The sequence below is a fragment of the Megalops cyprinoides genome, chromosome 2 (assembly GCF_013368585.1).
Source record: "Megalops cyprinoides isolate fMegCyp1 chromosome 2, fMegCyp1.pri, whole genome shotgun sequence".
NCBI classification, from domain to species: domain Eukaryota; kingdom Metazoa; phylum Chordata; class Actinopteri; order Elopiformes; family Megalopidae; genus Megalops; species Megalops cyprinoides.
In genome coordinates, this window is record NC_050584.1 from 46,929,229 (window position 1) to 46,942,509 (window position 13,281).

Here is a 13,281-nt window from a genome sequence, read left to right on the forward strand (position 1 = left end):
GTCTCTTTGCAAAACAAGAAAGAACGCCGAAAGTGTGTCCCCTTTATACATTAAGATGCCTGGTGCATAGCTGCATTGCTGAAGAACGCCAAAATGTGCCAAAACCCAACCCATGGACAACATATATGTACCGCCCCAACAGCACGGGCTGCAATGTTCTACGACTATAGGCTCCCTCTCCGTTGAGAAATATACTTCATTTTCACAATGAAACACAACAAAGCAGCTCTTTATACTTTCACAAAGTACTGTATTCAGTGCTCACTTCACCTTCCACATTTACACATACTGTATATCCTGTAATAAGGCCGAGTTCAGCGACTCCGCCGAAGAGCACGCCTCTAAGTTATGCGCTGTGACGCAACGGCACTCGGTTTTTCCCAGACACGCTCCTCCTCTTCATATCCCAGCCAAGTGTAAAGATGGCGTCCATTATGGAAGGGCCGCTGAGTAAATGGACTAACGTCATGAAAGGTTGGCAGTATCGCTGGTTCGTTTTGGACTACAATGCAGGATTACTGTCCTACTACACGGTAAGCTCTTTCGGGGTGTGTTAATGGTCCGCTGGATTCCTGAAAGGATTGACTCTTGTTTGTTTCCGTGCTTTGGGATAAGACGAGTGGGGTTTTGTTTTAGCCGAGTGATGAGGGCAGGCCCGTTGCCAGGAGTTGGGAATCTCAGCTGGCAAGTAGGGGCGGGGACTGTTATTGACATGCTTGTCGGCCTATAAAAGCCCGCATTGAAAAGTAAATAGCGAATGAAAATGTAGCGTGGGTTGTGCTTTTGAGGAATTGGAGTAACGCTTCGGCTTCAACTGAAAGAAACCTAAGCTAACTAGCTAGCTAGCAACTGTGCATGTAAGGGTGGTGGCCTCAAACATGCCTTTTGGCTTTAAAAATGTCTTTTGAACCATGAGTGTGTTTTTCTGCCAGCTGGTTAATATAGGATAATTAAAACATTATTCCTCAAACAACATGTTGACAACTGTCAGAGCGTGGTTTGGGCGGTAAATGAGCTGGCTAGCCACCCTTATGTACCTAGCTGTCCGGCTACTTTTACTGTTGCGCTGGCTAGGCAGCTAACTAACGTTAGCTACGTCAAAACAATCCTGCACCAGTTTGCAGCTGAAGAAGGCGGTTGTGGAAAGACCAACGCGGCCACCTTTTAGCAAACGTATTAAGCTTTGTATTAGCCTACACTTTTCTCTTTCTTTAAGCACAACCTGAAAACCACTGTGCTTCACACTAGACTCATAGCTAGGCCCGGTTATGTCAGAAGCTCCAGCTAGAGTCCCTTTTTAGCGATATTACAGGGATTTTAAGTATAGCTATCTGGACAATCCACTTTCATTTCCCGAGTCAGCATAAAACCATTGGGTTTAACGTTTTCAGAGTAATGTTGGGCGGCGTCACATGCACACATTCTGCAGGACATACAGAAACCTCATCTATGTATGATGTACTGCTGCGAGCAACGACATCCTATCCAGCCAGACTAGTAAACTAATATTAACAAAATAATAGACACAGCCATGTTATTAAACTTGATGGCTATCCTCACCGTATATCAAGCTGAAAATGCATTATTATCGTAAATGACAAGTAGCTAGCCAACTTCCTTATTTAACCAGGCAGTACAGCTATATAACTCATGTTAGCCAACTAGGTGTGTAGCAATATAAGGTAAATTGAAAAGCAACAAAACTTTACTCACACGCGTGGCGTACTTACTCTCTGAGAGTAGAAGTAGGGTCTGCCATTAAAATTATTGATATCAAAATGAAGCTAAGCAGGACCAACGGATTTGGGCGACATAACCTCACACAAATTGGAAAACGTTGAGTACTATTCCAAAGCAAACCTACTCGATGTTTCCTAATTTGTTAGGTGTACCACGGTCCTGTTTTTCATCTTACCATTTTAAGAAAATGAGGTCTTTCTGTCTTTGTCACATCCCTTTGTATAATTCTAATGATAAAGGTGAAACAAAAATTGTGCATTGAAATAATGAATTGACGTTAATAATCCTATTTTTTTAAAAGCCAGTTAAATCGTCTTTAGCTGAGTTAGTAAGAAAGGAACTGTTAACGAATTGTGTTGAAAATGTCTGCCTAGTGTAGCTGCTGGCTGTTCTGAAAATTAGCAATTACTTTTGGGGAAGTTACTGCAGAGGACATTATAATTATTTGGCTCGCAACCTGAAAGAGTTCGGCGTTATTGTTTGCAGGTCTTTGAGTGGTCAGTGTTGCCGAACAACTTTAAAGAGATGTGAACGAACTGTGTTCTTGTATACATGAAAGAAATGTGATGAAATGGTCTTCGTTGTCAAGTGGTCACCTCTGTGAAACCATTTTCTCAACTTTTGGGTGTCAGAAGAATTTATCATTTTAATGACACATTGTTCCCGTAAGACATAGACATAAATCGCATCACTTGAAATTTAATTCGCCTTAAACAATTTACATATGCCACAAGTCTGTATGTCGCCCCTTGTTTCCCCTAACCTAGTAGTAATGTGTGGTAAATATTAAGATTTCCTTGCTAAGCTTTACTTTAATAAGCATTATGTTATTCTAGTCTACTGAAGAGCTTACTGTTCTTTATATGTAATCCATATTTGTATTGAAGACATGTTTTCCTCTCTTGTTAGCTGTATTTTGTTTTGGTGCAGGTATTTTCATCTTATTTTGAATAAGAACCACTTCAGGTTTTCAAAGGCTTTTGGTCATCATTTGTGTAGATTTTTTAAACCTCTGAAAACCTTGATACCTTTCTTTAAAAAAAAAGTGTACCCCTCCTTGAAGATGTGTGCACTGTATGCAGTTTCATTTTAAAAAGTCCCTCATGTCATGTGGTCAATGCTAATCCTTATTGGCACACTCAAATTTCCTTAAAAGTAGGCAATGAGGCAAGTCTATGAACTGTTTTTCAATTTTAGTAATTAAAATAGAAATATGATGGGTTTGGGAAGGGGGATTCATTTAACTTAATGCAGAATTGCTGCTAGTGCAGTGTAAAACCTTTCATACTGTTTTTGTATGAAGTTCTGTGCTTCATAGCACATTGTAGAGGGGCCTTTGTCGTGTGTGTGTAAGTAGTGGACACCTGCCCGTAAAGGAAGGAAAGACTGCTTGGATCAGCACAAAGAAACTGTTACTTTTTTCTTGCTGATGTTTAAAAATGTTTTTTTGCCCAAATGCTGCATCAGCACTGCCTTCAGTGGATTCAGGTTTGTACGAGTATATAGTAAATCAAAGCACTACCTTTTTTAGTGTACAAATTGCATTCTAATAGCCTGTTGGGTGTTTATTTCACATTAAGCAAAGGTATTCTGTGGCAATACTAATGAGCTCTGCTTTTCTATTGCAGTCCAAAGACAAGATGATGCGTGGCTCTAGAAGAGGCTGCGTGCGGCTCCGGGTGAGTGCGCGGCTCTTCTGTCTGATGTCTGGAACCAATAAGGAACAAGGCCGTTACCTCTGCTTAATCGATTTTCAACGGCCATTTCTGTCACGGCCTATAAAAAGAAATTGTTTCCCTCGATCCTAGTCAATTTTCGGTGTGCAAATGGAATTATAGCCTAATGTGCTAACAAGGGAAACGGGAGAGGTGTTGGTTGCAGCCTGTAAATGAGCAAGGGCAGAAATTTAATTGGGTGTAAAATGCTGTAGCTACGTAAATAAGCCACCTTTTGCCGGAAAACTGATCGGAAACTTTTAGTGCACGTAGCTAATAAGTAAAGCAGTCACACGTCCAGTAAAAACGCATCCAGGTTAGTGTGCCAATGGCGTATACAATTTCTGTTTAGATAGGTGCGATGCCATCAGCAGTAACTGGCATATTTCAGCACGTCTGCCTCTTTCAGCAGGACAAGTTGGTGCAGGTCTGAGGGGATTTATGCTTAGAGAAACATTAACTTCTTTTGTTTCTGGGATCCTGTTCCCTCTTCAGCTTGAGAATGTCCTCAATCTGATTGGCTTTAACTGTTGGTTGGCTACATAGTTTACTATCTGTCAGTAGTTATACTTAGTTCTCTCCTGTTAGGCGACTCCTTGTCAATGTTGTGTGTGGTTTCTTTGCCTTGTTTAGGTACTAATATCATGTCATAACACGTAGTTCACTTGATGCCAGTTGGAGACATCTGAAACATTGAAACAGAACAATCCTCTCTTAATCTAACTGGCAAAGTTTTCTTTTTGATTTAGGGTGTATTACAGGTTTTGACACTGATTTCTTTCACAAATGGACGGCACAGGATATTAGAGAATACAGTGATGTTGCTGCAGAACGTGTTCAGTTTTGGTTGAATCACATCTAGCTTTGTACGTGGACTCGCCAAGAAGAAGAAGCACTTTCTTTTTGTTCTTTGTATAGCTTGCTAATTGTCATAGCTCTGATAGTGAAATTGGCAATTCAAGTCCTAGTGACAGTACAATGCTAGGACATGCATATTCGACCAGCTCAAACAGTACATTGAGCTAGGTAGCAGTCATGCCATTTCTGTACTAAATGATCAATGATTACATTACATTTCTTTTGGACAGTAGACGCTATTACCCGGTAGATCTGTCATATCTTAGAATTTTTGTTGTTGAGGTCTGTATAGGTAACTTGTGTACTGTGGTACCTTTCTCAAAGATGCAACAGTAGTGTCCCACCTGTAAAGCGAAGTGGCACACTTTGGGTTACAAGCCATTCTGTTAACCACAGCCACCTGGGAGTAAAGCTGATAATCTATGGGTTAGGAGCCCTGCGCTATACCGTACCGACATACCGCTGAATGTGCATTTGGCCACGACAACTCTTGTAGTCCTACCCAGTAAGGCTAATAATATTGCTGTCCCATCTGAAGAATGTCTCTTCCACTTAGTTAATTTGTTATCGTAATAGCTAGCAGAAGGATTTCCATCTGTTGGGGGGGGGGGGGGGGGGGTCTACACTCTGCGTTTGTGCATTACTGTGCCTTTGGACACTCACCCAAGTTTAATAAAAGTTTAACTGATCCCGAGCAGTTCATTTACAAGAATTACTTATATAAGAACCAACCACCTACAGTGATCAAAAACACTGGGACAAAATCATTCCTATTCTGACACTGTCTAAAACACTGAGAATTTCAGTACACATAATCTTGTACAGTTTATCAGTCAACATGGTGGGAAAATGTCTGTGATCAAACAGTGACTATACCATGGTGTTGATGCCTACATGTTCCTACCAGTTTGCAGGGTGACACTCGATGATTGTGACTCATGGTTTATTTTTATTTATACCACGGCTTGGACAAAATATCAGGTTCTGATTGGTGGAGATATTTTTACATTTTTCCTCCTTTTATTTCATCCAACCTTCAGTAGTTGCCAATTGTAGGTTCGTCATCACCACGACTGCCGAACATTTCTCGGGAGTGTGGGACAATGCTTGTACAATCCTACGATACACAGACACACACACACATGCCTACTGCATCTATTTTCTACAGTAAGAACAGGGTGCTAAGAACAGAACGATGAGGAGACCCTGGCTGATCTACCCATCCCATCCCTATTCTGCCGATGTGGGCTCCCAGTCTTTGTTAGCAAATGACCAAGGATGTGGAGCTCAGCTTGCACTTGAAACAAGCCCTTCTCCTGGCTGAGCCACTCACGGAGCATGACTGGAATGTTTTAATGCAGGGTTATAACATAGTACCTGCAGAAATTACCCTGTTGCAGTTAGAATCACGTGCATATTGATTTCTGAATTCCAAGCTTAACTGACCCTTAATTAAACATTGATTTGAGTAAGGCAGTGTGTAAGGTATGACTCGCATTAAGAAAAGGCCTTGTTTGTTGCTGAAAAAGTATTCACAAATGATGATCTGATATTACTTGCGCTGTCAGACATGACACTGTCTGGCTGCCTACCAGTCAGAATTTTGTTCTCTTTTGATATGACAAATCTGTGCAGAGAGCATCATCCCTCTGACAGGTGTGTTGCCTCTGAGCGTTTATCCTCTCAGCTGGAACACACAGTTTTGGAACATGAGGTCTACATGGCTGAAAGGTAATTTTTCATCTGATGTTGGCAGTCAGTCTTGTCAGCTGAGCTTGTGGCACCCAACACTGAGAATAATTTGCTGACATCTCAGGAATTGATGTGCGGTTCGTAGGCGCTTGCCGGAGCAGTCACCAGGGCTCGTGAGCACCTAGCATGCAAGAGGATCCATGCTGCTTAGTCCTGCAGTTGCATATGCCAAATTCATAACGGCTATTATCAAGGCTAAACTGGGGCTAAAATTGTACCGTGTGTGCTATAGCCCTGTCTGTAGGGTTAGGCTACTTATACATGAAAACCTACAGTCATAATAGCTTGGACTTGAATGCGGTATCAGAGGTTGTGTTCTGAGTTGCTGTTATCCACATTTCACCTGGGTTCAGTTCACCCGGCGGCCATTAGGCAGCCTACACATCGGCAGGTTTGGGGTCTGTTGCACCGACACCTATAAGGTAGCTAATTCAGTGACAGAACGCAGTAGGTGACCGAGGCACAGATGATCCAGGAGCCCTTCATGCACTGTGATAGTTATTGTTAAAAATCTGTATTTCTTCAAGCATCTGTGCCTCTAAGTTTATTAAAAATATCCTAAAACATCAAATGTGTATCTCTGTGTTTGTATTCTCCGTAAACCATCCTATGGAAAGAAGGGCACCTAGACTCAATTCTCCTGGCTGCTTCCCTGCAAAAAATAAACCCATCTGCAAAAAGACCCACACATTCAACCCACATATTCAATCAGGTGTCTTGTACTTAGCAGGTCCAATGTTTAGAGCCAGCTGTAAGCTGGAAAAAGCAGCTCCTTTTGGGCAATCAGAGCAACCAGGGATTACTTACAGAGACAAACTTAACCACAATGAAGATGGAGATGGTCGAGTGCCACGTGATATCCTGTCTTGTGGCTTGACCACAGTATTAGGTCCATAGTTACAGCATTTGTTAATAGATTTGTTAATAGAAGCTAACATGGGTCAATGTCATTGTTTCCCCACATATAGTCCGACCTTTCATTGTCCTTTTTTTTTCTTATTAGCCTTCTTTTCCCTTACCTTACGTTCTGTCTCATCCCTTGCTGTAGAGTGTGGCTGATCTGCTGTTGTCTCAGTATCTTTCAAAGGATGCAACATGCACATTTAATTGTTGAAAACATTTTTTGACCCGTTTGCTGCAAAAACTCCAGATATAGGTGGCAGCAGTACATAAAATATACCAGTAGATGGCAGTATTTTTAGAATTCCATTACCAGTCCCATTTTTCAACAGTGATGTGTTAACAGTTAATTCAAATGTCTAATTATAAACCTCAATTACTGGATTTGTAAAATTATGTCATTTTCATCTCAAAACCTAAAGTTGAATTAAGCACTCTCCTTGATAGGCTAAAATTACAGGTATTAAATCATATTCTGCACCTGAATGAAACGCCAGCAATGTGATTCAGACTGAAATTTACAAATTTGTCAAGTGAGAGGTTGGAGAAATTATTCCTGAATTTAATATTGCTCAATAACTGTCTCTCTGCCTAATATATTGCATTCTGGTGGGAAATGTAAAAATTTGCGGTTTGTGTTTACTTGATCACAGATAGACTTTCAGGCGAACTGGAGGGCGTTTGCTCCGTTGTATTGTGTGTTCGGTAAACAAGGTTGGAGTGCGTGGGAGGGGTAGCCTACCACCATCGTAATATCCAGTAATACCTCTAGAGAAAGACGGAGGTATTACCGGATGCTGCTGGCTACAAACTACAGTATCATGTTCCTTTGTTAAATTGGGATATTTACCTTGCAGTTCCCTCAGATCATTTCTGTATAAGATTATAAGACTTCTGCTCGTAGGCACCTAGTTTTGTGCATTGACATTTAGCGAACTTGGCCTCAGTCTTTATTTTATGTACTCCAGATGAGTGTATTTTCATGCGTGTCTGGCCATGTTTGTTTTGCTGCTGTTTCCAGTGTATTCACATTGTTTACATTTATTTATTCCCCACCCTATATTATTTTTTTTATCTGGCAGATAATCCTTTCCAAGGCAGTTTAGAAACCAGTAGAGATTACAGTGCAGCCACTGTAATCATAGGTCACACACACATGCACGCGCGCGCACACACACACACACGCACTTTCTCTCACAAACAGATGTACAGACACGCACATCACTACACTGTCATTACTCTAGTGAGGGATACTATATAACCAGATGGACACCGGGTCCCTAGATTTCTACAGGTCCACTATGTGCCTTTATTAAGCCTGGGTCATTTTTCAGATTGATACCCCCTTTATTCCACTCAGTGCCTCTTGTTCAGTCAGAATCAGGTTTCACCTTTATAGTCTATCATCATTTATCCAGACAGACCTTGTACGTTTTTCTGTATTTTTTTAACAATGTTAGAAATGTATTCACTTAGAAGTTACAGTTAGGACAGGCATGCTTAAAATGGTTCATTTTGAAGATTTTTTTTGCACACGCGTTTTCTTGTTGGGTGTAATTCCCTAGTCAGTTGGCTCTGCAGTGTTTTTTTTGTTTTTTTTCCCCTCCCTGCTGGTCCCCCATATCTGTGTCTCTCCCTCCCTTCCTCTTTCCAGCCAGACCGGCTCCTCTGTGTGCAGAGAGAGAGAGAGAGAGAGAGAGAGAGAGAGAGAGGGAGAAAGGGAGGGAGAGAGAGCGAGTGACGTCTCCCTCTGTCTGACGGCCCCTTCTACCCCTTTTGTTTCCCAGGGAGCCGTTATAGGTATCGATGACGAGGACGACAGCACTTTCACTATCACCGTGGACCAAAAGACCTTTCATTTTCAAGGTGAGCGCCCCTTCCTCCTCCTCTCCTCCTCCTCCTCCTCCTCCTCCCTCTCACCCTTCTGTTATTCCTCTCATCTGTAGCCCATACATCAGCACCTTCAGGCACTCGCTTGCATGTTCTCTCTCTCTCTCTCTCTCTCTCTCGCACGCATGCACTCTCTCTCTCTCTCTCTCTCTCTCTCTCTCTCTCATGCGTGCTCTCTGGCGCACTCTCTCGCTCTCGCTCTGGCTCTTTTTTGCTGTCTTTTTAAAATGAGGATAATCCTGTCAGAGTACCAGCGCGCGCGCACACACCCCACATGCGTTAAGCCCTGGGCATTTGCAGCGCTCATCTCAAGGCGGAACCTTCCTTTTCTGACAAACCAAGAGCCATCTCTTCATGCTACAACCAAACGGGAATGAGAACAGCAAGATTGTTTTTCCACTGCACCATTTTTGGAAAGGAACAAGCAGAAAAGGAGGCTGTTTTTTCCCATCTTGAATGGTTGTTGCTCGCGTTTCTGTAACCTGTGGGATTATACAACTGACGGCGAATAAGAGCTGCGCTGTTTGAAACCTCGCTCTACGTCCGACCACCGCCACCCCCTCAGTGCAGCAGGACCAGCCCCCCTGTCAGAGCCCCCCCACTCCCCCCCCCCCCCACTCTCTCTCCCACCCTTCTCCAGCAGCACTGGCAGCTGGGGGGAAAAGTGATGCATCAAGGAGCGTTCTCGTCCAGGTCTCTAACCTCCTCCACTCTCTCACCTCTCCATCCTCACGCGTCCATCTCCCTCCTCACCCCGTACACTGGCTACCCGCCTCCACCTCCTCCATGCCCTCACCCATTGCTATGTTCCGACACTGTATGGTGTGGCTCTACAATAGGAAGGGTAAGGTAGCGCATGTGTGCATGCTGGGTCTTTTTTTTTTTTTTACGTTTGATCGTCACTCTCGCGGGGTGAATGCCATGCCTTGTTTACCTCAGACGAGCTTCGCAGCACTCTGCCCAAGGCTCTGATTTTTTTCAAACCAGATTGACGATGTTCCTTGTGAGAGTTGTTTTGGTGTCTTAACCTATTGAAATTGCAGTTGCTGTTGTCTGTCAATACGTTTTCATCATTTATTTTGTTACCTTAAGGAATGAGTTGAGTTAAATTTGTTGTTGACAGTTCTCCGGTTAGGAGCACCAGATGTGCAGTTGGCTGCTGTGTCCCCTGAATAAACATAGGCTAATTCATATTAATGAAAACTGCATACTCTACCCACTTATCCCCCTGTGATACATTTAAATAGAAAAGATCTGAGTCAGTGAGTATCCATATGCCATGTGGATCCATATGCCGGGTGTTCCTCATGTTCAGTTCACCCAGATTATCAAACCATAATCAAAACACATTCTTATGCTTCTGTTTGCACGTAATGCAATATAGCAGATTTATGAAATTAGCTGTAAACCATCCAATGTTCCAGAGGGAGGTTTGCACCTTTAAAATGGGTCAGGTGCTGTTGTTCTGTAGTAGGCTGTGAACGTGCAAGCTGCCCACAGTGGTTTTGCTGAGCGCAGCCTCACGTTCAGGGTGGGTTTCACAAGGCCGCGGACGAAGGCTGCCGCGGACAGAAGAGAAGCACCGTATTTCTATTTAGAGGAACATCCATAATTCATCAGCCCCTTTACTGGCAGAGCACGAGAGCGGAGCCTGAGAGCTCCTTTATTTCGCCGCTCAGGCGTCGGGGCACCGCGCACACCGAAAACAGAACCCTTTACCTGGCCGTCTCGGAAGAGGCTCAGCTCCAATCCAAGGCTATGAATGGGTGTCGACGTGGAGGTCAGGTGAATGGTGTGTTAGGAAGGGTGTAGTGCTGCAGATGTTGTGGGTTTGTAACTGAAATGTGATTGCGCCCATCCAAATGGTCATAGAGAATAGACTGACATTCTGAGGTATGCATATTTTTTTTTCTTGCTAATTTAGATTTATTAGCATAGGTATGCTTAGCAGTTGTCGTAAATTTAAGGTAGCAGTAGTGGGTAGACCTATGTGTTGAACCCAGTTGTAGTCTCTGTAGCTCATGCACAGCTGGGTGTCTGCTGTAGGCAATAACCTAATCCAACCATGTCTGTCAGATCTTATTTCCCTTGTTCCAAATATGGCATTATTTCCTTTTTTCGTGTAAAATAGTATTTTTTTTGGTAAATAATACTGGAGTCATTGAATGTAAGGCATACATTACATGTGAGTAAATTATAATTAATTCATGAAGTGAATTAAATTTAAACCAATTCTAATCATTTACTTAACTGAATAATGAATTAGTTTAACATTTGCTGTAATGCCTATCGATATGAGAGAAAATGGCAGTCCTCCTCTGTCTGCCCATTGAATGGTAATGGTGCTGGACTTCCTCTGAACTGCTGTTAGCCTTCACCTGGCCCCATTGCACACTGCATGCACAGAAATGCTACACTTACTTTCAGCTGTGGAGAGAGGCCCTCAACAAGACATTTTCCCATTGCATGTGGCCTCAGGAATACAAACCACTCTGTGTACACTCTCCAGCTTGCATTATCCGAACACGCGTTCCAGTGCTCTTATTTCTAAGAGTGTCACTCGAGGAATTTGTAACTAATGACTTTAAATAGTATGTTCTGATGCATAAAACGTATGGAATGTTCACAGAAATTTGAGGGAGGAGGGAAACATGGCAAACCTATAACAGAGGAAGAAGAAGAAAGCAAAGCAATATGATACTGTCAGTGTGGTATAGCCCAGCCCTTGCCTAAGGATACAGACATAGAAGCTGTCTCAGGACTGTGCTCCTAGCCCTCTCTCTGTGGCTGCCAGTAATATGATGTGCTCTGCAAAATGCCTTCCTTGCCTTCTAACAATAAAGGGTGGGGATTAAGCCAGATGAGGCGCTGTACCTTCCTGAGAGGAAGCATTAAGCAGTAATTGGGTTTTGCAAATTTCTCTCTCTGCTGTTTCACTAAGTTGTCTGTGTGCCCTACTTCATTGTCCCAACGTGAAGACCCGCACTTGGACTTGCAGCACCCCTCTTTTCTCCTCTCGGTATCTCTACATACATATGTTTTATATATGTGCACAAATGGATTCATTTATATGATATATATATATAAAACATATGTACATAGAACACATATGTATAAACATGTTGCATGACAGCTGATTATTGTTAGTGTGTGATACTGCCAGCCAGGTATTCTTAAGGTTGTTTTATCCAGTAAGTTTCTTTAATGATGATGTTAATGGTTGTTCTTAATTAACATTACAGGTTGTTCTTGATTGTTTTGGAAGCATTTTGCTATGGCTCTTCGCTGTCTACTTTTAGGTTGTCAGTACTAGTCCCAGTGAGTCCTGAAAAGAAAAAAATCTCTCATGAAACAAATGAATTGAACCTTTTTGTAAAATTGCGTCTGCTACACAAGCCGAGGTGCAAGTAGGACAGAGTACATTACGGCAAATACATTTTCACCAGAGTATAACCCTCCCCTTTCGTATGTCAGTCTTTATCACCCCAGGAAGAATTCCCAATTCCCATTGCGAATCAAGTGGCCTTCTGTCACTTCCCAAGAAGTGCACAAATCCATTGGCTTCATTAGTCATGCAGATATCCGCATTTGAAGCCCCTGTAAGTCCCGAGTGCAGTATGTTTGACCATGTGACAGCGGCCCTGTGTGCCCACGCCTGCTTGTTTTGCAGACTGAAACTCACACATGCCTGGGGCATTGCATGCATGAGGCTTACAGATGTGTGTGAGAATGGCCGAACGTGTGGTCAAGAGGAGAGAGAGTGCCTTTCCGTACGGCAGCACCGCACAGGGTTTGAGAGATTTAAGGTTCAGCGCAGCGGGGGGAAAAAAGGCCTTTGCATTCCAGCTATGCGAGCTGCACAAGTACTTCATGTCCTGTGTGTCCAGTGTAACACATTAACAGCCATGCATTCACATGTCATTTTTTCCTTGCTGCTTATCTCTAAGGAGCTGTAACACACAACTTAGCTGAGTAAGGCCAGGATCGTTCATCTGCTCGTGCGGAGCCAGACTGCGACGCGTTGTCGTAGCGCGCGCATGCCGAAGCCGTGGCAGTCAGCGAGGAGAGCAGGTGCTTTTAACAGTTACCAATTGGTGCTTCCTTCCTCTGATTTCCTCAGTAAGTGAAGCTTTGGCAGCTGCTGCCGAATTGATTTTTTTTTTGCACTGCAGCTCCCGGCTCTTGTGTAGCAGTGTGCAGCGGGCCCAGCCTCTGCCTGTACTTAATGTCTTTAAAAGCTCTGTGTTTGTGCTGAGCTTTGACCTATCAGTCATTGGGGTGTCAGTGTTTTACACACACACACACACACACACACACACACACACACACACACACACACACACACACACACACACATGCACACACAGAGGGTGAAATATAAATATAGATCTTGGGGAGAGTTGAAAGCATTGTGTGCGCGTGTGTG

The 13,281-nt window shown here is 43.1% G+C and overlaps 1 protein-coding gene across 2 annotated transcripts in view; it reads left to right on the plus strand.

The window, feature by feature from the left end:
* Window positions 1-420: 420 nt before the first annotated feature.
* Window positions 421-13,281, plus strand: part of osbpl9 (oxysterol binding protein-like 9) — a 34,215-nt gene continuing 21,354 nt past the window's right edge. For both annotated transcript variants that reach the window (XM_036521029.1, XM_036521031.1), the window contains exons 1-3: window positions 421-533; window positions 3,369-3,419; window positions 8,753-8,831. In XM_036521029.1, the coding sequence (XP_036376922.1) occupies window positions 423-533; window positions 3,369-3,419; window positions 8,753-8,831 (241 nt within the window). In that variant the 5' untranslated portion in view covers window positions 421-422. The remainder of the gene's footprint in view (window positions 534-3,368; window positions 3,420-8,752; window positions 8,832-13,281) is intronic.